At 40.8% G+C, this 27,855-nt stretch overlaps 1 protein-coding gene and 1 pseudogene across 10 annotated transcripts in view; both read right to left on the bottom strand.

Moving 5' to 3' along the window:
• Positions 1 to 27,855, bottom strand: part of RGS7 (regulator of G protein signaling 7) — a 591,371-nt gene that overhangs the window by 41,362 nt on the left and 522,154 nt on the right. For all 10 annotated transcript variants that reach the window (XM_034949698.4, XM_034949699.3, XM_034949703.4 and 7 more), the window contains one exon: positions 10,668 to 10,742. In XM_034949698.4, coding sequence (XP_034805589.3) covers positions 10,668 to 10,742 — 75 coding nt within the window. The remainder of the gene's footprint in view (positions 1 to 10,667; positions 10,743 to 27,855) is intronic.
• Positions 7 to 8,256, bottom strand: LOC117977881 (uncharacterized; annotated as a pseudogene).

Below are 27,855 nucleotides of genomic sequence, written 5' to 3'. Positions count from 1 at the left end.
ATTAAAATAAAAAATAAACATTTTAGGACAAAATACCGTTTATAGTCACAGACTTTCTAAAAAGTAACTCTAGCATAAATTCAATAAGGTCGCTCAAAGCTTATTTGATTAAGCTTCTTAACAAAATTCAAAAGGCACTGCTAAGATAAATATCAAATGCATATAAAATAGAAGCGCAGCTCGGAAAAAATATGTAGTTAGATTATTAACTTTGACAGAATAATTGGTTATATGTAGAGAGCAAGGTGCATGTGATAAAATTTGAGAGCAGGCTGGGAACACCAAGTTGGAGAATGTCAACACTAACTAACATTTCATAAGCATTGATTTAAGAAAATAGAGAGGTGGATGCAGAATAGAATAGGAATGCAATAACTCAAAAGAAGATTTAAAAATAACTCGATATTTTACATAGGAATTAAATGGGGCACTGAGGAGAGTGACAAGTCAAGAATTCTATTGCTGATTTGATTTCTGATGGTGCAATAGAAGACACCAGGGTACTCCTACTCTCCATATCAACAGTGGGTTATTTATTTCCCAACACTAGCCTTGCCACTGGGTGCCATTTGCAAACATCAGGGACCCCAGAGGCGTCATGCATCTTTGGAATTCTCAATACCCTTGTATTTTTTAATTAACTTGTCAAAAGGTCAGACCTACTACTTAGGAAGACTCCTTTTTGAGAAAGGCCCATTGCTTAGTAAGTATAAATAAAGATCTGGTGACTAAAGGGATAAAAAACTATCTGTAACTGACTATGAGACATCTCACGTGTCAACTCAAGGAAGAAGCCAAATTATTTCTTCTTGGATATCAAAGTATTATTCCTTTAAAATAAAGAATTTAATGTGTGTTATTGAGCACTTTTTCTTTGGATATGAGCAAGAAGGATGAGGGCATAATAAAACTGCATGAGCTCCACAAAATTAGTACCAGATAAAGTTTACAAAGACACTTTTGAAATTAGATGAGGTTAGATCCAGATGCCTAATGATGCCAATTTTCAGGCCGGTCACCAAGCTTGCCAATATCTCTAAATTCAATGTGTTTTTATTCCTGAACTGCTTTCACTAGGACCTTACATCCACTTAACACTATGTCTTGACTCTGTATCTGTCTTGACTCTGTATCTGCGCCTTTTGGATGTGGTTTTGCCCTTGTGTCTCCCGCCCTCCGTCCTTTTTTTTTTTTTTGAGACAGAGTCTCAATCTGTCATTCAGGCTGGAGTGCAGTGGCATAATCTTGGCTCACCGCAACCTCCATCTCCTGGGTTCAAGTGACTCTCTTGCCTCAGCCTCCCAAGTAGCTGAGATTACAGGCACGTGCCACCACGCCCGGCTAATTTTTGTATTTTTAGTAGAGATGGGGTTTCACCATGTTGGCCAGGCTGGTCTTGAACTCCTGACCTCAGGCGACCCATCTGCCTTGGCCTCCCAAAATGCTGGGATTACAGGCGTGAGCCACCGCGCCTGGCCTCTGTCCTTTTTTTGGTGCTCTTATCCTTTCTTTATAGATTTTAACTTGGACTTAATCATTGGAATAATCTATTCCCAGACTATCTTGGGTAGGCCTCTTCAATGTCCTTCTCTTGCCCTACCACCAGACCCTTGGAACCCAATTCCCATCACTGAGGACATCCATTTCTTTTTTTTCTTTTTTTTATAATGCCAAACAACAGGCAGGAAATGGCCATCCATTTCAACACAAGGATTTGCTCATATGCTTTGAATTTACTCTGAACAGGACAGAGCTGAATGTCTTAAACTAGCCCTTTTATTTCCTTTATTTTTGCACTCATTCATTCATTCATTCAACATTTATTGAACACTTACTATATACTAGATATAGTACTAAGCATTAGGGAAATACAAATAAACAAAATAGATGTGCTTCTTTCTGCACTGGGACTCACAATCCAGTGGAAGGGAAAGAAGTTACACAGGTAATTACACAAATAAACATATGACTAAAAAAGGGATCAGTATTATGAAACAAAAAAGAATAACAAGCACAGGGCCTGGAATATAAAGTGATTTAATTTACACTGAAGGAATGGAAATGGCCCAAACTGATACTAGCCATATTTGAACATGATTAAATAAAACAACCTTCTGAATTCTGAAATAACAGTAGAGGCTGATTTCTTTAAAATTATGTGGTATATATACATAATGGAACACTATTCAGCCTTTATAGAACAAGAAATTCTGTCATTTGCAATAACATGGATGAGCCTAGAGGACATTATGTTTAGTGAAATATGCTAGGCAGAGAGGTCTTTACCATAGAATTACACTTATATGTGGAATATAAAAAAGCTGAAGTAGAGAGTAGAGTGACAGTTACCAGAGACTGGGATAGCGGGTGAGGAAAAGAAAGCTCTTGGTCAACGGGTACAAAGTTAGTTAGTTAGGAGGAATAAGCTCTGGTGTTCTATTGGACAGCAAGGTGACTATTGTTAATAATAATGTATTCCATATTTCAAAGTAACTAAAAGAGAGGATTTTAAATGTTCTTGCCACAAAAAGGATAAATATTTGAGGTGACGAATATATTGATTACTCTGATTTGTTCATTCCATGGTATATATGTTTATTGAATATTACCCGATAAATATGTGCAATTACTATTTGTCAATTAAAATTAGGCAACAGAAAGATCACCAATTATATAATAGTTCTACCTTTCAGTATCTGCTAGTTTTTCAACTGTATCACCTTAATTTTTGAGAAGAAAAATAAAAAGACTCTGAGACTTGAAGTTTCCATTCTTTTTTAACTTGGTTTAATTATTTAAAGTTTTTAAATAATAATCTACAGGTCATGTAAACAGTGCTTATAAAAAATAGCTGATGGTTTTAACAGTAAGTTTTTAGGCGAAGATTAAAAAAATAACGTAAAAGACTGCTAGAAAAACACAGCAATTTGTGGTATCAGGGAAGTAAAATGATCTATAAGTTATCTTTTATCTCTACATTTCTATAATGATTTCAACATTTATGCATTTCCTGTAAACTTCATAGAGGTCCGATACGAGGCCGGGCGTGGTGGCTCATGCCTGTAATCCCAGTACTTTGGGAGGCTGAGGCAGGCACATCACGAGATCAGGAGATAGAAACCACTCTGGCCAACATGGTGAAACCCCATCTCTACTGAAAATACAAAATTAGCCAGGCATGGTGGCATGTGCCTGTAGTCCCAGCTACTTGGGAGGCTGACGCAGGAGAATCACTTGGACCTAGGAGGCAGAGGCTGCAGTGAGCCAAGATCGCACCATTGCATTCCAGTCTGGCAACAGAGTGAGACTCCATCTCCACAAAAAAAACAAAAACAGAAACAAAAAGGTCCCATAAGAGACCATGACCCAAACCATTGGGAGGTGTTGCTTAAAACATCTTCCAGGAGCCTGGCTACTTGCTCTGAAGTTACTGCAGAGTTTCCATTTCTTGTCTTACATAAAAGTCAACATCAGGAAGTCTCCCTTTCACCAATCTGAGTACTGTTCATTTCCTGGGGATAGTGATAGCTTTTAACTTTGATTGTTGGCTACAATGAAAACAGCCGAGAAGAATATAATTTTATATATGGGGATTATTTTATGGACAAAGGAGGCAAAGAGATTAATCCTATTTTGGCAGACAAATTATGAAAATTATTTGCAATGTAAAAGGCTTTGCATGTTTTAGAAAAAAATGTATTCAAATCGTGGTACAGGGTGGGGTGGCATAGAACTAGAAACAGGTAAGGTTAGAGAGGAAGAGAAATAAAATCTCTTAATGTCTTAATATTTGCAGCTGGGGAAAATCAAGTTAACTAATTGAGATCCATTTTTAGTTTTAATAGCAAGATCATTTATTTGCAATCCTTTGGCTTGATTAACACATTCCTTTATTCCTATGGTGCTAAGACAAGCACTTTTTCATATGCAGTGTCATCTATTTATTCATTAAATAAAATAGATTTGGCCTCCTACATAAATCTGTTCATGTGTGATTTCCCTTGACATTTTAGAAGAGAACTAGAAAAATTATCCCGTTTTTTTTTTAGGCAGGGGGTGGGGGTTTGCTATGGTCTGAATGTTTGTGTCTCTCCAAAATTCTTATGTTGAAATCCTCATCCCCTAATGTGATGGTATTAAAAGGTGGGGACTTTGGGAGGTGACTAGGTATGAGGGTGAAGCCCTTGTGAATGGGATTAGTGCCCTTATAAAGAAGCCTGAGGGAGCTCGTTTGCCGATTCCACGATGTGAGGACACAGCAAGAAGGCACCATCTTTGAAGCACAGAGTGAGCTCGCGAAAGATATTAAATCTGCTGTTGCCTTGATCTTGGACTTCTCAGACTCCAGAATTGTGAGCAATACATTTCTGTTGTTTATAAATTACCCAGTCTAAGATATTTTGTCACAGCAACTCAAACAGACCAAGAACGAACTCAGAGACAGTAAAATAGAAACCGCGAAGTACAAGAAGCCTTTCTGTGTTTCTACGTGAAATGCAATCTCTGGGGCTTTTCTGACTGACTGGTGTAGTAATATTTCTCTTTCTTTCAAGGTTGCTCAGCTGAGCTAGAGAACAGATTGTGACCATATCTGACACAATATGGAGAAAGTCAGTACACAGAAAGAAGCAGAGAGAAGGCAACCAGAGAGAGAAATCATGAGAGAGCTGGGTCCACTCACACCTCTGGGCAAGCTTGACCACTGCCTGCCACAAGGTTTCAGACCATGAATCAGAAAAGTCCCCTCTTGGCCGGGTGTGGTGGCTCATGCCTGTAATCCCAGCACTTAGGGAGGCTGAAGCAAGTGGATCACCTGAGGTCAGGAGTTCGAGACCAGTCTAGGCAACATGGTGAAACCTCATCTCTACTAAAAATACAAAATGAGCAGGGTGTGGTGGCACATGCCTGTAGACCCAGCTACTTGGGAGGCTGAGACAGGAGAATCACTTGAACCTGCGAGGCAGAGGCTGCAGTGAGCCGAGATCCCGCCACTGCACCCCAGCCTGGGCAAGACAGAGTGAGACTCCATTTCAAAAAAAGAAAAGTCCCCTCTTTATTCATTCTCATTTGAGCAGTTTCTATTGCCTGCACCTTTACTATACCCTTTACTTGACACACTTTTGTGTTGCTCTAAGACAAGAGTAGTTTATTCTGTTCAGTAACACATTAAAATTTAAATGTACACATGCTGTATATGGAGTTGAAGACATGTCCATATTTTATGCAGAAACAGCTAGAACCACTGGATTATTAATAGCAGGAAAACCAGACAGCTAATTATACATTTGCTGTTGTTTTTCTAGGATGTGCACATTAGCTTTTCACTGATGCTGTTAACTGTAATATTTAGTGCCATGATGTCCAAATGAAGGTGACAGAGGAAAAAGAGAACAGGATAGGAAATAGCTTACTGTTATTTTGAAATATGGGTGCTAAGTTACAGGAGGGAGCCCAAAGTGTGGGTCCAGTCACACATACATGCAGATGCTCTTATCATTTCCCTCAGGTTTTGTGTCCTAGGACCCCTCTAGCTATTGCCCTACAGAAGGATACAGCCTGTGGTGGTGAATTTTGTGTCAACTTGGCTGGCTCATAGTACTCAGATATGTGGACAAACATTACTGTGGATGTTTCTGTGATGGTGTTTATTGGATGGGATTAACATTTAAATCAATGGACTTTGAGTAAAGCAGTTTGCCCTTCACAATGCGGGTGGGCCTCACCCAATCAGTTGAAGTCCTTAATAGAACAAAGGCTGACCTCCCCTGAGCAAGAAGGGATTCTGCCTCCAGACTGCCTTTTTTGTTGTTGTTTGTTGTTTTGAAGAACAAGGATATTTACTCTTAAAAAAGAAGCGCTATCCCACAAAAAGATGTACAGATTTGAAAAACACTTATTTTACTGTATTAAAAAACAACAACAACAGAAAAACAGGCAGGGGACGTCTAGATGGCAGAATTGAAGCAGCTCTGTACGAAAATGAAGATGGTACGATGATGTGACTTCAAAGAAAATGACTAAAACAAAATTTCACAAACATCTTCATGTTTCTAATAATAATGCACAAAATATCAAAAATACAAAGTCTGGGTTTCTTCCCTGTAGGTTTATGATAAACTATTAAACTTCTATTTAATGCATTTACTTTTATAAGCCTTCTTTGTTTAGAAGTACAAGCTATACAAGTACATACATGCAGGTATTTTACCATGAAAATTTCACTTTTCATCTCAAACTAGTGATTTGTCTTTTTACCCATACTTATACACATTTCACTTCCATCATAAGACATGTAATACATTTCTAGTGGTACATTTTAATCAATATATATTTTTTAAATATTGATTTTTAAAAGAATCTTTTTAGTGCTATGATATGATGGCCTTAGTTTAACAGCTGAAGCATGATATGGTAACTACACTGTACTGTTTAATTTTCAGCTGTAGGAAAACATTTGAGTTTTAAAATATAACCAAGATGAGGCTGGATAGTAAAAAACACCGAAATACTAGAAAACAGTGAACGAATAAATAATACATTTTTTTTCATCAGGGGCTATTCATTATTTTGCTTTTAGAAACCTGGAAGAAATTGTCTTGAGTTTCAAATGTTCTGGTAAATCTAGTCGTTTCTTAGCCTCCTCAATGTCACCTGGAATTGCTGAAATAAGTGAGTCTAAAGAATCAAAGTTCTTTTCTGGTCTGAGGTAGCCAACAATGGCCGCACTGGGGATTTCCCCATAGAAGTCCTCTTTGAAGGTCCGCAGGATAAGCGTTTCCATGGACTTCTTCGTATTCTTGTGGTAGAGGGTCCATCCCATGCTCACCACCACCTAAAGGCCATCTCCACTTCCGACACTGGCCCAACCATAATAAATGCCAATGGATACATCAACTGGAAGATTAGCTACTACTTGTTCAGGAAAATTAGCTGCGGAGATGCCCAGCGGCCTGGAGCCACGGCCGAAGCCCCGCACCACCTGGGCCCGGCAGAAGCAGGGCAGATGCCTCGTGTTATAGTCCAGTCCGCTCAGGACACGGGCTGCGGCCGGGTCCGCGCGTTCTACGGAGCCGCCATCGACGCGGTGCCCGGACCCTGGATCAGCACGGGGTGGGGTGGGGACATGGCCGTGAGCTCTGCCTGCCGCGGGGGCGCACCAGGGGCCTGGCGACAAGACGACACGCCGCGGTGGGTCCCTGAGGCTACCAACCCAACAAAAGCTTCCCGGCGACTCAAGAGCTGTGTCTCCCCAGACTGCCTTTGGATTTGAACCGCCACTCTTCCCTAGGTCTCCAGCCTGGTGGCCTCCCCCATGAGATTTTGAACTCGCCAAGCCTCAATAATCCTGTGCGTCAATGCCTTAATATAAATCTCTGTCTCTGTCTCTCTCCCCCCTCCAGCCCCCCACTCTGTCTCTGGTTCGGTTTCTCTGGAGAACTCTGGCTAATACAGAATCTATTACAGTAAAAATTTTAGTATCGGACTCAAGAACATCAGACAGACAGTTCCCCTTCAAACTTACTTAGATTAGGCTGATTTCTTTCTGGCTACGCTACATTATCATTCTTTCACAGATCCTTGAGAGAATACATTTTTACCTATTTCCTTATATTGTAGTAAAGTATATTCTAATTAAAAAGAAAGACTTGAAAATGGACTAATTTTAGATTCTTAACATATCTCAAATCATGCATACAGCAAAGCCTTCGCTTCCTACATTTGATAAACATGTCAAACATTCAACAATTAGATACAACATTCCCAAATGAAATGTGAAATGATTCTGATATTCTTCAGGCACCTATGCTAGATTGTTACTTTAGGGATTTACCGGGTCCTTTATTCTTGTCACGGCACGTAATTACAGGAAAAATTATTATAGCTCACTCCCAAAGAAATGAACAGCAGCTCTCCTTGCTACGAGCATTATCTGCTTTCAAAGATTAAGCATGCTCCATAGCTTCCACTTCCTGAGCAGCCACAGTATAAAGATGGAGGCCGACCACACAGCCAGGAGGAGGCGCTACAGAGACGGCTCAATTATGGCGGAAGGGAAGGGTGGCTTCCAGGGGCGACTGGCTGGCCTCTGCCATTTCTGTCTGTGGTTTGTGATCTCACAGTGTCACCTGCTCCACAGACACAGAGCTGTGGACCCCTCAGAGGGTGGTGAAACAGCTTGCTGATTGCTGTCAAGGTATTCACTGACAAAATGCAGTGGCAATCACAAGCACGAATCACGTACACTCCCTTTGTCATATGTCATGGATGGAGTTGTGTCCCCTCCCCTAAATTCTTATGTTGCAGCCCTATCCCCCAACATAGCTATATTTGGAGATCAGGCCTGTGAAGAGGAAATAAAGGTTAGGTGGGGTTGTAGGGTGGGAACTAATACAATAGAACTGGTGTCCTTTTAAGAAGAGGAAGAGACCCCAGAGTTGGTTGTTTTGTTTTTCTCTCTGTCTCTATGCACACACAGGAAAAGCCACTGAGGATACGAGAAGAAGGCAGCCATCCCCAAGCAGGAAGAGACACTCCACAGGAACTGAACTTGCCACCACCCTGATATCGAACTTCTAGTTTCCGTAACTATGAGGTAACAAATTCCTACTGTTTAAACCACCTAGTTTGTGGTATTTTGTTAAGGCGGCCCCGGCAGACTACATAAAGCTTAACAAAATCATATACTTATATCTATGTACAGACATTTATCTCCTTGCTCAACACCTGCACCCTTATGAGACCATGAATTAGGGGAGCAAGGCCCTGACTGTCCCATTTACTGTGGAGTACCTAAAGCCCAGGACATGTCTGGCATAGAGTACAGACTCCTTAATTTTGCTAATTCAGTGGGTCATTACAGTTCCTAAACAACTATGAGCTAAAGTATCAGTGGTGATACTTCTAAAAAATATCAGTATGTGGCTTGGAGTCAGATAACCTTCCATGTAAAATAACATTATCATCTGCGAAGATTCTAGCAAATTGAACACTTCTGACTGTGAGAAGCTACATTTATCAAAAGGTGAGAAAAATCCGTTTTCTCAACTGTGGAAAATAAGGGTATACCTGTTATTTGCTGTCAGATTTTTCAGGACTTTTGTTTTCTTCTGGCAAATGTTAGTGCTAGACAGCTCTGGAGTGAGGCCCTGTCATTCTATCGTTACTGATTCACAAGAAATTAGATGTTATCGAGACAAAGAGAGCTAGATCTCAATGACTCTGTTTCTTTACAATATTTCACCTTGCAATGCCTCATGGGCTTTTCATCGTTAAATGAGGGCTGATGGTATGCAAAGAACGACGTTGTAAACTAATGCTTCTCAAATGTTCAAAAAGAAGGGTGCCATGTGAAACACGAGAAAGAGGATCTATACTGAATATGGTGCCGAAGAGAGAGTATAAATGATGCCTTTATTGTGTCTAAGTGCTATCTTGTTAATCCATATGCATTCTCTTCTGAATCACAGCATGTCTGGGTTAGGGTCTGTTGGGGGAAACAGGACACCCAATAAAGTATTTCGAAGAGTAATTTCACTATTCAGAAAGTGGAGAGAGGTGGCTTAATGCACTTTTTGGAGAGCCGATAGCATTTTTGAATCTTGTTCTGCAAAAATAGTTCTTGGTGCCCTCAGGATGTGCCGTGAGCAGAGGATGAAAGCAATTAAGTTGGGCCAGCCACCAGAGAGACAGACCAGACAGGCTTGCTTTGGTCTGGCTTCGCCTCTCTCTTGGAGAGTTCCTAGGGGCAGAAGCATTTGAGCACCGCATCCGAATTGGTTTTGTGGTGCTTTGCTTCGGCTTCTTTATCCTAACATCAAGGTAAACTGCCTTAAAAGAAAGAAAAGGTACTTGGACCATATTGGGGCCTTTGAACATGATGCTATGTTTCTAGGGATGGGAGAAAAAGGCAACACAAAATAAGACTAGAAAAAAATATTGAGTGCTTACTACAGGGACACAGACTCTGGAAAACACGATGGCTAACGAAATACTAAGGAAATGGCCACAGAAAAAAGACCTTGAACTTTGTGGAGTGTATTAATCCAACAGCACCAATCTATAAGCTGTGTTCTCAAAGCGACTGCTACAGGCCAGAAATTCTTGTGTACATCAAGCGTGTTTTATAGAATAAATAAAAATGCCTTCTAGTTGTACGTGTTGCTTTAAAAAATATGTAGAAACTATTGCTGTGCATTTTCAAAGGGTTATTTAAAATGTCACTGAACTCGGAATAGCTTCCCCCACACCCTGCACGCCGATATTCTCTCAGATAACAAACAGTGAAATACAACCACAGTCTTATGGTTGTGTCACAAAATTCTAGTGTTAAGAGGGGGTCCCTGCACTCTTTCTGGAATTAAATATCTTTCAGATGTCCCCCTTTCCTCAGGTTTTAAAATGCCCTTCTCTCATCAGTATCAGGTTTTCTAAGGATGATTTCCTTAGAAATCCTGTTCCTCTCATCTCAGTCAGGACCACCGCTCTGTCTTGGGACCCTGGTGTGCTTGAGCATAGGGTGGGGCTATTCTTGAGGAAGGGAGGGCTGTGGAAGGCTGGGAAGAGTGGGAAAGATACTGCATGACATGAGAAGAAAGTGTTTTTATGGCTGACGTCCTGTAAACAATGCAATCCATCACCAAGATCAGCACAACAAATGACAGTTTTACCTTCCGTGTTTTGTGGGGGTTTCTCATTCTGGATGACTTCTTAATGTCCACTTCAGTGGTATTTACACATCCAGGCTGGGAATGGAAAAACAGAGAGACAAATGAGTCTTTGGGTGTGAAATTTCTGACCAGGACAATCATGAATGACTCGCTCTCCAGAGCCCGAGCAAATGCCACAATGACACAAATCAAGGGAGGTGTTTTCTAGATGTCCACAGCCAGTCCCATCAGCAGTAGCCAGTCATAAAAGACATGATACTTCTTAACTCTTCACACTTAAAAGCCTTCAGATGCTATCCTCAAATAACTCCCAGAGAAACAGGAAAAAGAAATACTCGGACTGCACATGTGAAAGTGGTGTCAATACGCATAGCGACAAACCGACAGAGTGAGAGCACTCCTGGACAAACAGATACCCCTTGCTGGTTATCTGCAGACAGCCTCTTGCAGAGAGCTCTCTTTATAAAAGGTGAGGCTGGGCCGGGCGCAGTGACTCATGCCTGTAATCCCAGCACTTTGGGAAGCTGAGGTGGGTGGATCACCTGAGGTAAGGAGTTCGAGACCAGCCTGGCCAATGTGGTGAAACCCTCTCTCTACTAAAAATACAAAAAATTAGCTGGGTGTGGTGGCGGGTGCCTGTAATCCCAGACACTCAGGAGGCTGAGGCAGGAGAATCACTTGAACCCGGGAGGTGGAGGTTGCAGTGAGTCAAGATCACACCATTGCACTCCAGCCTGGGCAACAAGAACAAAACTCCATTGCAAAAAAAAAAAAAAAAAAAAAAAGAGGCTGTTATTAGATGGGTGCCTTGCTTTTCCCAGGCTGGAAGACTAAAATGGCATTTAGTTGAGCCAGCTCACATCCCAGAATGAACATTGTGAAACCCAGCAACTAGGAATCCTTGTTTGCCATAGACAGAATGTGCAATGGAGTTCATGGTTAAAATGTGAAAGATGGAGAAAGAAACTGGTAAATAAGATGCCATGCTGCTTCTGATAAATTCCCGACCTTCCTTTTCCTTAAGGGCAGGTGAACCCCTTTAAAACAGAGGGGTTGATGAAGTATAGGCAGCCTGCTGTTAGCTTCCTGACAACCTCAGGTGTCTCATCTTGTCAGATTTATTGTTCTGTTGTACAGAAACAAATAGCTGCAAGCTTCTTGTATATTTGGAGGAGGAGAGGGGAGGAGGGGGGAAGAAGAGGGGAAGGGAGAGAATATGAATCACGAAACAGAGAAGACAGGAGATTCAAAAATACATAGTAGCTTAAATGTAGAAAGGGCTTAGACATCACACATCCTTTAGAAGTGATGAGAAGATAATGGCTACATGGACTGTGTTTCCTTTACTTTTGGTGCAGGATTTAACGATCTCTGGTATTAGTAAAAAACATCGGCCAGGTGTGGTGGCTCACACCTGTAACCCCAGCACTTTGGGAAGCCAAGGTGGATGGATCATGAGGTCAGGAGTTCAAGACCAGCCTGGCCAACATGGTGAAACCCCATCTCTACTGAAAATACAAAAATTAGCAGGACATGGTGGCAGGCGCCTGTAGTCCCAGCTTCTCTGGAGGCTGAGGCAGGATAATGGCTTGAACCCAGGAGGTGGAGGTTGCAGTGAGCCGAGATTGCTCCAATGCACTCTAGCCTGGGCAACAAGAGAGAAACTCCATCTCAAAACAGACAAACAAACAAACAAACCATCAAGTTGCATGTCTCTGCTCAATTTCTCTATTTCTTCCCACAGACTGCAAGAAATTAAAGCATTAGATGTCCTTAGAAGTGACTCCAGAGAAACTATGAATATGGAAAAGTCTTCTGTGGAGTTGGGATGGGGTTGGGAAGGAAGGGCAAAAAGGCAGAGCTGATGTGATTGGCAGACTCAGCTGTTCACTACAGTAACGGGAATCAGTTCATTGTGTAATGAGGACAGAGGACACTTTCCTTAAAGAACAATCTCCTGCTAGTATAGCCATTGGGCCAAAACTCCACCATAATATTATAATAGATAAGGAAGTAAATGAGGAAAACATTTTTTTTTGGTAGAATATGTATATACTACAGATACACACACACACTGTACTACAAACATTAAATACATTATGAGTTTGGTTTGCATATCTATTTAGGAATAGAAATCACTGGTTCAGCACAGTGGTCAGCTTGGCAGTGTAGGAGGGTGGAAGGGCACCCAGCTGGGTGGGACTAATTTCCTAAGTGACACTGAGCAATTCACTAAACTCTCCCAGCATCTGGTTGCTGAGTGTGTGATATTGTGGTTTGATTTTTTTTTATGGTTGGTCTAAGCATTTGTTTTTTTAAAAGACCCCCGGGGATTTTAATCTGCAGCCGGAGTTCACAACCACTGATGTAGGTGTAACAAAGACAAGGTTTTGAAAACATTAAAGGATCGAGTTTTCACTTTCCATTTGATTTCTATTTCTTTGCAGCCTTCCATCCCTAAGCCTGAGCCATAACGGAAGGGAAGGCAGTAAAATTCTTTAAACTCCTATCAACATATCAGGAGCCAAGCACAGTGCCAGGTGCAGTGGCTTATGCCTGTAATCTCAGCATTTGGAGAGGCTGAGGTGGGAGGATCACTTGCTTTGAGGAGTTTGAGGCTGCAGTGAGCTGTGACTGAGCCACCACACTCCAGCCTGGGTGATAGGGTGAGATTCTGTCTCTCTCTGTCTTTCTTTTTCTTTTTTTTAAAGAGCCAAGTATGATAAGATATGTCATGGAGATTTTCTTCCATATGTTAAGGGGTGGGAAAAATTAGGATATAATATCCAGGAAAAGGAAAGCATGTTTCTTCATGACCTGGAGGCAAAGAAAGATAAAGGTAAGATACTGAGCTCAGCAGGTGTTTCATTTTTCTCCTCTGTGGAAGAAACTCGAAGAAGAAGAGGTGATAGGGAGGAATAAAAAATCCCAGACAAGTATGAGGAAGCCTGTGAAGTAGTCAGTCCCATTCCCATAGAAGAAGACCCACATGCAATCCGAGCCAACATGAATTTTATATCATACGGGTGTTAGCAAGAAAGATGAGCTTAAGAAAATGCTTCCCAAGCCTCTTATGTGGCAGTCAAGCCATCCGGAATTTCTTGCATGCCACAGTAGTAAAAGGCACAGAAGATCTAAGAATAGTGGGTGGATGGGAGCCTGAAGTTGGGACAAAGGCTGCAGTGTGCAGGGATTTTATGCTGGAAGCAGATGTCTGAAACACAAACTTCAGCAGTGAGTTCCAGGTGATGAGATGGTACCTGTTGCAACATGCAAACCTGTCTATAGCAGAAATCGACAAGGATCTGGAAGATGTTCTGGGGGTGCTTGGCCCTCTGGCCCCACTGCACAAGACTGTAAAAACAAAACCTCTAGACCCCAAACTCTCTTCCAAAACCAATCCTGGATAGCAGCAGAGAAAGGCTGAGAAAACTGAAAATGTAATCATTTATCCACAAATGACCGAGTCATCTAAACCAACTATTTCAATTATGGTGGCATGCAGAGCACATGCATTGAAACCTACCCTTCAAATAGGTTTCTGAGAAAACTATGTCAATTATAGAAAATAAAGAAACTGTATTTTCTTTATACATCTGAGGAAGCTGAACTAATTTGAACTCTAAACTCCTTCCATAAAGAGCTAGGATTCCAAATCAATTTTACTTCATACCAGGGGTCATAATTAACAAATGGCCCTGGAAATCGTGTCAACCATTGAAGGCATAAAGTGGAAAGATTCCCCTCCCCAGAGGAACATATCTGACTGTCAGTCCTGAAGGAAATTAGAAGTTTCATCCTCATATTTAAAAGATGACGGCCTTTTAAATTTGATTAATGAACCATTAGCTTACATCTGAAATTCCCACTTGAGCCAATTATTAACACCACTAATCAGCAAATTAATAAGAAAGCATTGATTTTAAAAGTAAATGTCATTAGAGACTGAACGGTAAGATATGTTTTATAACCCGGCTCCCATCCCAGGAAAATGAAATCTGTCAGTCCAAAGTTTGTTACTAATGACTAAATGGTTAAAATAGTAAGCTGGATCTGGGATGCTTGTCTCGGAGGCCCTGTAATTTCTAATGAGGCCTCATGGGACAGCTAATGGTTCAACAGATCTATGATATCTAAGTCAACTAGGAAATTCTTGAAGATTAAAAAAGCTTAGAGGCCCAAAGTTGCCTGGTATACTTCTGAATAATTAAGGTCATGACCCAGTGCTGATAACCCCTGAATAACTGCTTTCAGAAGTCATGCACTGTGGTAAGTGAAATATGGCAATAATTTTTCTTGAATTCTCTTATGTATTCAATAAATATTTCTTTCTGCATCTAATTGTCAGATCTTGTGACAAATGGTGAGTTACAGAAATGAGGGCACGAGCCCTATCCCAGTAACTTCCTGATACAATAAAAACGACAGACACATGAATAATCAGAATATGGGAGCATAATGACTAAGTGGAAGTTGGCATAGAGCATTATATGACAACAGAACATTCCAGACATCCTTTTTTTTTTTTTTCCTGAGACGGAGTTTCACTCTTGTTGCCCAGGCTGGAGTGCAATGGCGCAATCTCGGCTCACTGCAACCGCTGCCTCCTGGGTTCAAGTGATTCTCCTGTCTCAGCCTCCTGAGTAGCTGGGATTACAGGCGGGTGCCACCACACCCAGCTAATTTTTTGTATTTTTAGTAGAGACAAGGTTTTGCCATGTTGGCCAGGCTGGTCTCGAACTCCTGACCTCAGGTGATCCACCCGCCTTGGCCTCCCGAAGTGCTGGAATTACAGGCATGAGTCACTGTGCATGGCCAAGACAGACATCCATTTTTATGCACAGTCTGTTGGTTCTCCTCAACATGGCAAACAATATTCCTTTAAAAGTTATTTTTAAGCAATTTTTCAATCTCGATGAGACCATGTTGTCTTTGGTTATTTAAAAAAAAGTCAATCATCTTTTTGATGCATATATAATAGGTACCACTAGCTGGCACCAGACCTTCATGAAATTCATAAAATTGGTTTCTGCAGAGCTAAACAAATCTATCTTCCCAATAAGATATAAATAACATTACCATTACCAAGTAGACATTCCATTAAAATCTTCAAATATATACTATTTGCTGGATACAGTATTAAGCACATAGTATTGTTGGATGTAAGGAATAATGAAATGCTATTTACATCAGCCTGGAAGAGAATTGTGTTATTTCTAGTGATTCAAAGATGAATTTCTTTTCAACCGAACTAAGCTGGGTTGCAACATTATTATAACGTTATTTATTATAAAGTAGGATTTAACATTGTGGAAGCCATTCCTGAGGGAGTAAACGGAGCATATCATTGAGAAATACTACTGTCATAACATTTACGTGAGGGTCCTCATGAGGTGCAAAAGAGAAGCTGGAGTTTTTGGTTTCATTATTGATATTTTAAGTAAAAGCATCTAAATGCCATTTAGTTCCTTTCATGCGATAGTACATTTTTGTTAGTTACAGCAGAAGGCACACTTGTGTTCAGGACAACTCGGCAAAGCCTGTGGTGAAGAGCGACAGTGAGAGAGAGGAATACAGAACAGCTGTGTTTAAGTTCCATCACTGCAGCTGATGTGTACCTGGGAGAACAGTGTTCTAAACGACGGGTGAGTGGAGGATTAGAAATGCACCATCAAATAGAGCTGATAGCAAGACATCAAGTACACCCTAGAAAGTTTTAAAAAATCATGATTCTGGGAAAATTCAGGTTTCAAATATGCATAGTCCCCCCTTATCCTTGGGGGATATGTTTTACTACTGCCCACCCCCACAAAAGAGATGCCTGAAACCATGGATAGTACCAAACCCTATATATGCTGTTTTTCTTATATATTCACATGCTTATCATAAAGTTTAACTTATCAATTAGGAACAATAAGAAATTAACAACAATAACTAATAATAAAATAGAAAACAACAATAAGTAATAATAAAATAATAAAATATGCCAGCCTCACTGCGCTTGGGCTTTGGGGTCATTCTGAAGTAAAATAAGGGTGACTTCAACACAAGCACTGCAATACCAGGACAGTCGATCTGATAACCTGGAAGACTACTAAGTGCCTAACAGGTGGGTACCACAGACAGCGTGGGTCTGCTGGACAAAGGGGTGACTCATGTTCCAGGTGGGGCAGAATGGGATAGCCGAGATTTCATCATGCTACTCAGAATGGCGCAAAATTACAAACTTATGCATTGTTTCTTGAATTTTCCATTTAATATATTTGGACTGCAGTTGACTGTGGGTAACTGAAACCACAGAGTGCAACCATAGATAAGGGGGAGCTACTGTATTTAGATGGTCCCTGACTTACTATGGCTCAACTTAAAATTTTTCACCCTTACTGTGAGTTTATTAGAGTATTAAATGCATTTTTGACTTACTATATTTTTGGCTTACAGTGGCTTTATTGGGACATAACCCCATTGTAGGTCAAGGAGCATCTGTATATATAATTATTAATTCAAATAGAAGTAAATTAATGAAAAAGAGTCACCGCTTTGTAATACAGTACAAGTTATAAAAATTGCACGCATGATCCATAGTACCCCAGTGAGAATGATCCCTTATTCTTATATGAAGTAATTATAGATTTTAAAGTGTTCACTTACATGAAGTAACTACAGATTTTAAAGTGTTCAGTCTCAGGACTTTTTTTTTTTTTTGGCCCAGGCTGGAATGCAGTGGTGCAATCACAGCTTACTATAGCCTCAACTTCTGGGCTCAAGCAATCCTCTTGTCTCAGCCTCCTGAGTAGCTGGGACTACAGGTGAGTGCCGCCATGTCTGGCTAATATTTTATTTTTAATTTTTAGTAGAGACAGGGTCTTGCTACGTTGCCCAGGCTGGTCTCCAACTCCTGGCCTCAAGCAGTCCTCCCATCTCAGCCTCCTAAAGCTCTGGTATTACAGGTGCGAAGCACTGTGCCTAGCCAGGATTCTTTTTTTAAAGATCCAATTCAAGCTTTTCTTCATTTTCTTAGGCAGTTGTCAGTTGATTCAGCCTCTGATCCTTTCAGCCCTCCTCCTCCTGACCCATCTACTTACTAAGTCCTACACACAAACTGAAGAAAGTTGTTTGAGGAAATTGCTCCAAATTTCTTCCATTCACTCTTCTCTATAGTATTTACTCATTTGATTCCTATTAGGCCTCATTTGCTAGCTACAGATTCTTGGGTATGATATCTTGCTTCAGTGTATGCTGTGAATGAACTCCACACATCCAAGAGGCAGAAGGAAACAGAATCATACGAAGTCTGCCTGAAGCTGTGGAAAGTGGTCAGGTTGGGTAGAAGTCACAGACCATGATAAGGTGGTAAGGACTTTGGTTTAATTCTTTATTTTTATTTTTAAGGTTTTTTTTGTTTGTTTGTTTTGAGACGGAGTCTCGCTCCACCGCCCAGACTGGAGTGCAGGGGCGCGATCACGGCTCACTGCAAGCTCCGCCTCCCGGGTTCACGCCATTCTCCTGCCTCAGCCTCCCGAGTAGCTGGGACTACAGGTGTCCGCCACCACGCCCAGCTATTTTTTTTGTATTTTTAGTAGAGACGGGGTTTCACCGTGTTAGCCAGGATGGTCTCCATCTCCTGACCTCGTGATCCGCCCGCCTCGGCCTCCCAAAGTGCTGGGATTGCAGGCCTGAGCCACCGCGCCCGGCCTGACTTTGGCTTAATTCTAAACATAATTGGAAGCCACTGGAGAGTTTTAAACAGGAGAGTGACTTCATATGATTTATTTTTCAAAACTCATTCAGACCTTACACTCTACACACACACACACACAAACTCAAAATGAATCATAAACCTAAATGTAGAATGCTAAATTATAAAATTTTTAGAAAATAACAGGAGAACATCTAGGTGACCTTGAGTTGGGTGATGACTTTTTAGATACCATATCGAAGGCACAATCCATGAAAGAAATAATTGGTAACTTGGATTTCATTAAAATTAAAAACTTCTGTTCTGTGAAAGATACTGTCAAGAGGATGAGAAGACAGGCTGTGGCCTGGAAAAAAAATATGCAAGGTTATTATCCAAAATAAGTAAAGAACTCTTAAAACCCAACAATAAGAAGATACCACAACCCAATGAACATATGGACAAATGATCTGAACAGGCACCTCACCAAAGAAAATATACAGATTGCAAATACATTTATACAAAGATGCTCCACATCGTATGTCATTGGGAAAACGCAAATTGAAATAACGAGATACCACTACACACCTATTAGAATTGCCAAAATCCAGAACGCTGAAAACACCAATTGCTGGCAAGAATGTGGAGCCATAGAGATTCTCATTCATTGCCAGTGGGAATGCAAAATGGTTCAGCCACTTTGCAAGACGGTTTGGCAGTTTCTTACAAAACACTCTAACCATTCGATCCAGCAATCATCCTCATTGGCATTTACCCAAATTGAGTCGAAAACTTATGTTCACACAAAAACCTGTACACGGATGTTTCTAGCAGCTTGTTCTTCATAATTGCCGAAACTTTAAAGCAACCAAGATGTCCTTTAGTAGGTGAATGTATAAACTGTGGTACATCCAGACAATGGAATATTATTCAGCATTAAAAAGAAATGAGCCATTAAGCCACAAAAAGACAAGGAGGAACCTTACATGCATATTACTAAGTGAAAGAAGCCAATCTGAAAAAGCCACAGATTGTACGATTCCAATCATATGACATTCTGGAAAAGGCAAAACGATGGAGACAAATAGTTTTGCCTTTTCCAGATCAGTGGTTGCCAAGGGTTGGGAATAAATAGGCCCAGCACGGAGAAATTTTAGGGTAGTGAAACTGTATGATACTACAATAGTGAATACATGTCATTATACATTTGTCAAAACCATAGAATGTACAACATCAACAGTGAACTCTAATGTAAACTACAGAGTGCAGGTGATAATGGTATATCAGTGTCGGTTAATCGATTATAACAAATGTACCGCTCTGGTGGGGTTGGGGGCGGGGGGTTGATAATGGGGGTGGCTGTGGGCCGGGGAGAGCTTGCTGGGGAATTCAGTACTTTCCACTTAATTTTGCTGTGAACCAAAACTGCTCTAAAAAAATAAAATTGATTAAAAAGCAACCAAACAAACAACCCATTCAAGAATATTGAGCACTTTGAGAGTGGATTATCAGGGTGGGAACAGGGCAAAGCAGAAGCAAGGGGCCCAGTTTGAAGGTTACTGCAATTATTCAGGCAAGAGATTATGGTGACGTGGGTTTGCCTGCCAGCACTAGAGATGATGTGAAGTGGTTGCATCTGGGATGCATTTTGAAGCTATAATCAACAAAACTTGCTGATGGGTTGTGTCTGTGGGCATGCTGAAGGAAACAGAATATCAAGGATGACTCCCATGCCATCTGCTGAGATGGGAAAGCCTGTGAAAAGAAGAGAGGAATCCAAAATGATCCCTGGGTTGTATTTACATACAATGTTTGTATTTGCTGAAGTCTCCAAAGGGAATGCAGCTCTTTATGCAGTCTCTATGAAGATCACGAATCAGAGCATTTCCAACACAAATGCCTGTATAATCATTTGCCCTTGGCCTGTCCTTTTGTGCCATTGTGTTTTTGCATTATCACTGGTGGTATGAACATATCATTGAATCTGCAACATTAAAACATGATGATCAATTCCTGAGAATTTGGTGGAGCTGTCTCTCATTACTCAGAGTCTCTGCTACACTTTCCTAAATTTTCTGTAGTCCTACCACATTCTATTAATCTGCTCTAATTGAAATCAGACCACTTCAGCCTCACATCTAGCAACTATCTGTGCATCCTTCAATGACATTCCCTTTTTATAGACTAGGAATTGCCTTGCAGGTACCATTCTCAAAGAGCAACCAAGAGGACTCTAACCAGTACATTTGCTATAGCTTCTTTGTGGTCACTGGGATTACCCATGTTTAATGTTCAGCTTTAAATTACCTAAAATGTTCCCAGTTAGAACTGCTTTGAAATTTAAAAAATCACTGGGCAGAAGCTAAGTTGTCATAATTATCTTTAAAATAGGGGCTCCTGCAGGAAGAAACAAAAGGCCTGAGGCAAGTACGCGTGGACACTTTCCTGTGACACCTGGCCTGCTGTGCGCACATGAGCGATTGATGTCCTTCCCTTTATATGATTATTTCCCTACAAAAAGCTGGCTGCAGTGTGAGGACATGCAAAGATTTTCAATTGGATGAGAAAAAAAGTCTCTCTTAGATTTGAGACTGAACATGTGTGCTCCAACTTGTTCTATATCCTGGGTTGGCATATTGGGTACTTTTATACCCATAATTGAACTGGCATTTTGATTTGCATTATACTGTTCCTCTGGTATTTCATTGGTGGGAGGGTGAGTAGCAACACAGAATTTTAGGATTCCTGGTCTGTGGGCTTAAATGGGTCATCAAACACCTTAAACATTTTTACTTTAACACTTAACATGTTTCTTGAATGCAGAAATTAAGACATGAAATCTAGACTATGTCTCTGGTGACAACATAAATTTCCCCAATGTAAAGGTAAGGTGCCAAAAAGTAGGAAAATGAACTAGCTACTGAACTGGAGAAAACAATCTTTATTTTTTTACACAGTGCTATTGTTAGTACTGGTGACTTACATGGTATGCTGTAAAGGCTAAAGAGAACCAAATAAAATTTCATATAGCATCAATAACTCACAGTAAATTCAAAGGCTTATAATAATTTTTACAACAGATAGCAATGGGACAACTAGGAAATAAGTTTGTGAAAATCATCACATATTGGAATTAACCTTGAATTACAATAGCTGCCTTGAATTCAATAGCTTTGAATCACAAAGGACATGGGGGGCTCCTAAATCATAAGTTCCCAAATAGAAAAGGGGTGCACCTCCCTGTCTTAGTCTCTTCAGACTTCTATAACAAAATACCATAAACCAGGTGGCTTATAAACAACAGACATTTATTTCTCATGGTTCTGGAGGCTGGGAAGTTCAAGATCAAGGCAGTGAAAGATTTTGTGTTGGGTGAGGGTCACTTTTCGTTCATAGAAGGTTCCTTCTTGCTGTTTCCTCACATGGTGGAAGGCATAATAGTTCTCTCTTGGCCTCTTCTGTAAGGGCACTAATCCCATTCAAGAGGAAAGAACCTTCATGACCTAATCACCTTCCAAAGATCTTAGCTCCTAATACCACCACCCTGGAGGTTAGGAATTCAACACATGAATTTGGGGAGGACACAAATGTTTAGACCAGAGCCCTCCCTTTACAGGACACACATACAGAGAAAGGCCATAACACATACCTCGGTTTAGCAAAATCTCTGTAAAGAAGATTAATTTCAAAGATATACTCTGTTGCATTCAACTTGATTTCCAAAAAGAGAAAAAAGATGTAGTGGTGTTAGAAAAGAGATTTTTACATAAAGTTCTTTTCTAGATTTCATATTTATTGCTAAGAGCCAAAATTTTATTTTCACTGCTAGGGAAAAAAAATCTTTAAAAAAAATTCCCATGCATCCTCGCATTCTTACTTAATCATATCCAAAACAACAGAGTCTTTCTTGATGATTTGAGGTCATGATTATTTGAGGACAATGCTTTTTTTTTTTTTTTTTTTTGAGACAGAGTCTTGCTCTGTTGCCCAGGCTGGAGTGCAGTGGCGCCATCTCGGCTCACCGCAAGCTCCGCCTCCTAGGTTCATGCCATTCTCCTGCCTCAGCCTCCCGAGTAGCTAGGATTACAGGCTAATTTTTTTTTTTGTATTTTTAGTAGAGACGGGGTTTCACCATGTTGGCCAAGATGGTCTCCATCTCCTGACCTCGTGATCCGCCCGCCTTGGCCTCCCAAAGTGCTGGGATTACAGGCGTAAGCCACTGTGCCCGGCCTATTTTGCTGTCTTTAAGACAGCAATACCTATGAGGCTAGATGATCCCAACTCCTAATGCCTTTTGAGCTTTTATGTGATTTTATGCCATTTTTAGTTCCTCTGCCTTATCCCAGTTAGCTGTCACTTTTTGCTGCTCTCAGCATCCTTGACTCCAGCGCATCTCATTATTCTCTAATTCGTTGCTTGGTTCTGATGTGGATCAGGAAACTATACAAATGCTCCTTTGCCACAGGGTCTCACATTTTAGCAAATGAACCGATCAAAGCACACGGTTAGAGTGTGAGAGTTTAAACAGCTACTTCGGTTAAGACTTTTTGAGTTTATTTCTTGGCTAAGTTTTGGATAGAATTAGACTTGGAGATATGAGAGGTAAGAAAAAGTCTCAAAACTGTAACAAATAAAATGTGGACAAGTTCTCATGATATATTTAGGAAAACTTATCAGTACATACATATCATAGAAGCCAATTAAAGGGGGTCAGAAGTAGATGACATCAAACATTTATCTGGAGTTCTAAGAAAGAGGATGGCATATTGAGAGCTAGAAATTTGTTCTGTGCTCCGAGGGGTGGGGAGAAAAGCTAACTGAGGTGAAGGGCAGCATTCTTGGGTTGCATCTCCCCAGATCCTGAGTGAACAATGATGCACTCTCTTGTCTACACCCAGATTCTTTTGGAAAAAGCCTGCCAGATTCATTGCTAATTTTGGTTTAGTTTCCCAAAAAGGATAAAGTGTCCAAGCCAGAACTCTTAGTTTCTCTCCCCTCCTACCTATTCTTTTCTTGGTTTTCTGCCTTTCAGTGAGTGCCTCCAACCATCCATCAAGAGACTCAAGCCATCACCAAGGAGGCATCATTAAGCCCTCTTTTCCCCTTACTTCCCGCACTTGATTCAGCAGCGCATCATGCAAACTTTACCTCCAAATACACCCCGAACCTACTGGCTTCCCTCCACCCTCACTGTTACCACCCTGCTCCAAGCTGCCATGATCTCCCATCTGGACTATGACAACAGCCTTCTTATTTGTTCTAATTCCTTTCTTGCCTTGTCCTCCCTTTCCCCAAGTTATTCTCCACACAGTAGCCAGAGTCACCTTTTTAAACTACAGCAACATCACATCAGTCTCCTCGTCAAACCTCCAAAGGGCTCTCGTCATGCTCAGGATAAGACGCAAACACCTTGCCATGCTCTACGAGGTGTTACACTTTTCTTTTTTTTTTTTTTTTTTGAGATGGAGTCTTGCTCCATTGCCCAGGCTGGAGTGCAGTGGCACGAACTCGGCTCACTGCAACTTCTGCCTCCTGGGTTCAAGCGATTCTCCAGCCTCAGCCTCCCGAGTAGCTGGGACTACAGGCATGCGCCACCATGCCAGCTAATTTTTGTAGTTTTAGTAGAGAGGTGGGTTTCACCATGTTGGCCAGGCTGGTCTTGAACTCCTGACCTCATGATCCGCCCACCTTGGCTGCACAAAGTGCTGGGATTTCAGGCGTGACCCACTGCGCCCAGCCTCACTGGCCTTCTTTCTGTACCAGGCCCTTTTCTCTGTACTAGATGCTACTTCTTTCTCCAAATACTATGTAGTCCCTCTCGATCACATCACCTTGCTTTTATTCTTATCATATCACTTACCTCCACCTGGAGGGTTTTTGCGCATTACACTTGTTTGTTTTCTCTGTCTTTCACCACTGAGGGGTAAATTCCTCAAATACAGGGACTTCCTATGTCTTGTTTAGTATCTGTCACTGGAGTCTGAAATTTCCTGGTACCTAGTAGGTGCTCAATGAATGTTTATTGAATGAATGAATGTGAAAGACTTTTTGAACATACCCATCTATTAAAAATACAAAATGAGTTTTATTTTCTGTTTGCTTGTGTGTATGTGTGTGTGTGTGCATTTGTGTGTGCTTGAGAATGTTGGTACCTATAACTTAACCTCTTGGCCGACTGATCATCACCTCTCATTATTGTCATACATTTATTTAACAGGAAACAAATACTCCAATTCTTCAGTTAGCCTTAAAAGAAACATTTCTAGTGCAGAAAAATTTAGCTCAAATGTTCTTTTCCTGTGCAATGTGATTAGCCCATCAGTTGATAAGTGTAAATAGCAGATTGCTTCCAGATTTGATGGGGGTTAAGTAGTTAAAAAGCAGGAAGACACTGGGAACTTACAAAGCCTCAGTTTTAGAGAAGTCAAGATGAGAATAGAGCAGGCCTCTCTGTCCCTGCCTTTATAACTTTGTTTAAAGTGGTTCCCATCTTGACCTACAAATAACCAAGGACAAACAAAATCTGTGCCCCTATGCATTTCTTTACCTGGGTGTGCAATGGCACAGCGGAGTTCAGACAACACAACTGAGCCATATTACACAAGCAGCACATCTCCACTGGGCTGTATTATGGAGCTGAAGATTAAAACCCCATATGAGAAAAACCTGGATTCAAGATATAAACTAAGAAAAGATAAAGCTAATAACGCCTCTTCTATTGTGCAGTACTTTGACATTTTTCAACTATAACCATCATCCAATATGAGTTTCATAAGCATTCTCTAAACTATATAGATTAGTCACTATGAACCTAATTTTCACTGAAGCATATCAAAGATTCATACCTTGGAAGAGAATATAAATATTATCTGGTCTAACTTAGCATCCAATTCATGATTTCTTCTGGCAACTTCTACGACAAGAGTCATTCAACCTTAGCTCGAATGCTTGTTGCCTCCTTTCCCCTAAAATACCTCCATCTGCATCACACTTGAAAGAAAATTTTTGAATAAGTCATTTATTTAAAGGACCATGCCACTTTTAAAACATGTTAATAATCATACCTAAAAAAGACAAATAACATGATGACAAAATAGTTAAGATTCTTGGAAAAGTAGCAACTTCTTTAAGCCTTGGTGTCTCTTCTTTCAGAGCAAGTGCAATAAAAATTGTTCCAACCTCCTCAGTGTATGAAATACTGCACGTAAAAGGGGTCAGCACAGTTCTTGACACACAGAATATGCAAAGCACATATTAGTTTCCCTTAGTATTAGTATTATTAGCAGTATAATTTGACATCAATAAAATAATCCCATAGAAGCAAGGGACTGGGTCTTCTATGCTTTCAGATTATGTTTGTCAGGAATTTTTTTTTTTTTTATTTTGAGACAGAGTCTCACTCTGTCACCCAGGCTGGAGTGCAGTGGCAAGATCTTGGCTCACTGCAACCCCCGCCTCCCGGTTTCAAGCGATTCTCATGCCTCAGCCTCCCGAGTAGCTGGGATTACAGGCATGCACCACCATGCCCAGCTAATTTTTATATTTTTAGTAGAGACCCCCATGTTGGTCAGGTTGGTCTCAAACTCCTGACCTCAGGTGATCCACCTGCCTTGGCCTCCCAAAGTGCTGGGATTACAGGTGTGAGCCACCGCGCCTGGCTGTTTGTCAGGATTTGAGGAAGTTGCTTGTGAAAGTAAACAAGTACTGAATGGAGGAAAAGCAAAAAGCTAATAAATTTTAGTAATTTTAGGCCAAATATCAGATTTAATTTTTAAAAAGGTAAGCATTTTGGGGGGGGAATAAATATAGGGTAAGTGTGGAGGCAAGAGTGTAAAACTCAGTTCACTTCAAAGTTCTTCTGATATATCAAGCCAGACCAATATGTTGGAGTTGCATTTTCTCTTTCTTTCTCTCTTTCTTTCTCTCTTTCTTTCTTTCTTTCTTTCTTTCTTTCTTTCTTTCTTTCTTTCTTTCTTTTTTGGAGTTCCATTTTCTTAATGGCAGTTTTCTTTTTTTCTTTTTTTTTTTTTCTCATAAGGGGTTACTGCTAACATTTGAAAATATGTGGCCAAGCGTGGTGGCTCATGCCTGTGATCTCAGCACTTTGGGAGGTGGAGGCGGGTGGATCACCTGAGGTCAGGAGTTCTAGACCAGCCTGGCCAATATGGTGAAACCCCATCTCTACTAAAAAAATACAAAAATTAGCTAGGCCTGGTGGCGGGTGCCTTTAATCCCAGCTACTTGGGAGGCTGAGGCAGGAGAATTGCTTGAACCCAGGAGGCAGAGGTTGCAGTGAGCTGAGATCATGCCTCTGCACTCCAGCCTCGGGCACAAGAGCGAAACTCTATCTCAAAAAAATAAAATAAAAATAAAAATAAAAAAAGAAAGAAAAAGAAAGAAAGAAGAAAGAAAGAATGAACATATGTAAGGACAAATATCTTTTTTTCTTTTTTCTTTTTTTTGGGGACAGGGTCTTGCTCTGTTGCCCAGGCTGCAATGCAGTGGTGTGATCTCAGCTCACTGTAACTTCAATTTCCTAGGCTCAGGTGATTCTCCTGCCTCAGCCTCCTAAGTAGCTGAGACTACAGGTGTGTATCACCATGGCTGGCTGATTTTTGTATTTTTTGTAGGGATGAGGTTTTGCTATGTTGCCCAGGCTGGTCTTCAACTCCTGACCTCAAGTGAACCTCCTGCCTTGGCCTCCCAAGGTGTCAGGATTACAGGCATGAGCCACTATGCCTGGCCTGACACATATCTTTATGTTGAGTTTTCTCTTAATGAAATGTAATTTGTTTTGAAAAAATCCAGTTATTGATTGTGAGGAGGTATATGAAATTATTGTGAGGGAAATAGCAGAGCTGAGGAGAAATCTAGAGTTTTTTGTATTTGAGAGAGGATTTGCTATCTTTTAAATTAATCCAGATTGCTTTCAATTTTAATTTAATTGTCTTTCTCAGGAAAGAGAAAATTCATTTGAAGAAGATAGCTGATGTCCTATTAAGGGAAGACAGCCTATCTTTTCTTTCTTTCTTTTTTAAAAATACAATTTGTGCATCTGGGGAAAAGCAAATGAACAGGGAAAAAAACAAGCTCAAATAATGACTGCTCTCTGTGAAATCAGAGTCCATGCTGGTCCTGTCAGGGTTCTGGCAGATTGAGCCCATGTTGTTAGCTCAGCCAGCCCCTCATAGCCTGTGTGCACGTGCATGCCTGAGTGTGTTTGTACACATTTAAAATCTTAGTTTCGCTTTGATATGATTTCAAACCTACAAGGATTGCAAGAGTGGTTTAAAGAACTCCCATAGACTCTTTACCCAGGTTCTCCTATTGTTAACATTTGGCCCCATTGTCTCCCCTTCCTTGTCTATATTTAAACTACTGGCAAACAGAAATTCAGCTATAGTAGGAACGGCCCAAGAGGCTGGCTTCTCAATAGAGTATCAGGGTTAGATGCTCCCCTTCCCTCCCTGACACCTGCCCAGACACCCACAACTATGCAAGATACCATCA

This window comes from Pan paniscus, chromosome 1 (assembly GCF_029289425.2).
Source record: "Pan paniscus chromosome 1, NHGRI_mPanPan1-v2.0_pri, whole genome shotgun sequence".
Classification (NCBI taxonomy): Eukaryota; Metazoa; Chordata; class Mammalia; order Primates; family Hominidae; genus Pan; species Pan paniscus.
Note: the sequence above shows the minus strand (reverse complement) of the source record. Positions and strands in the feature narration are given on the sequence as shown.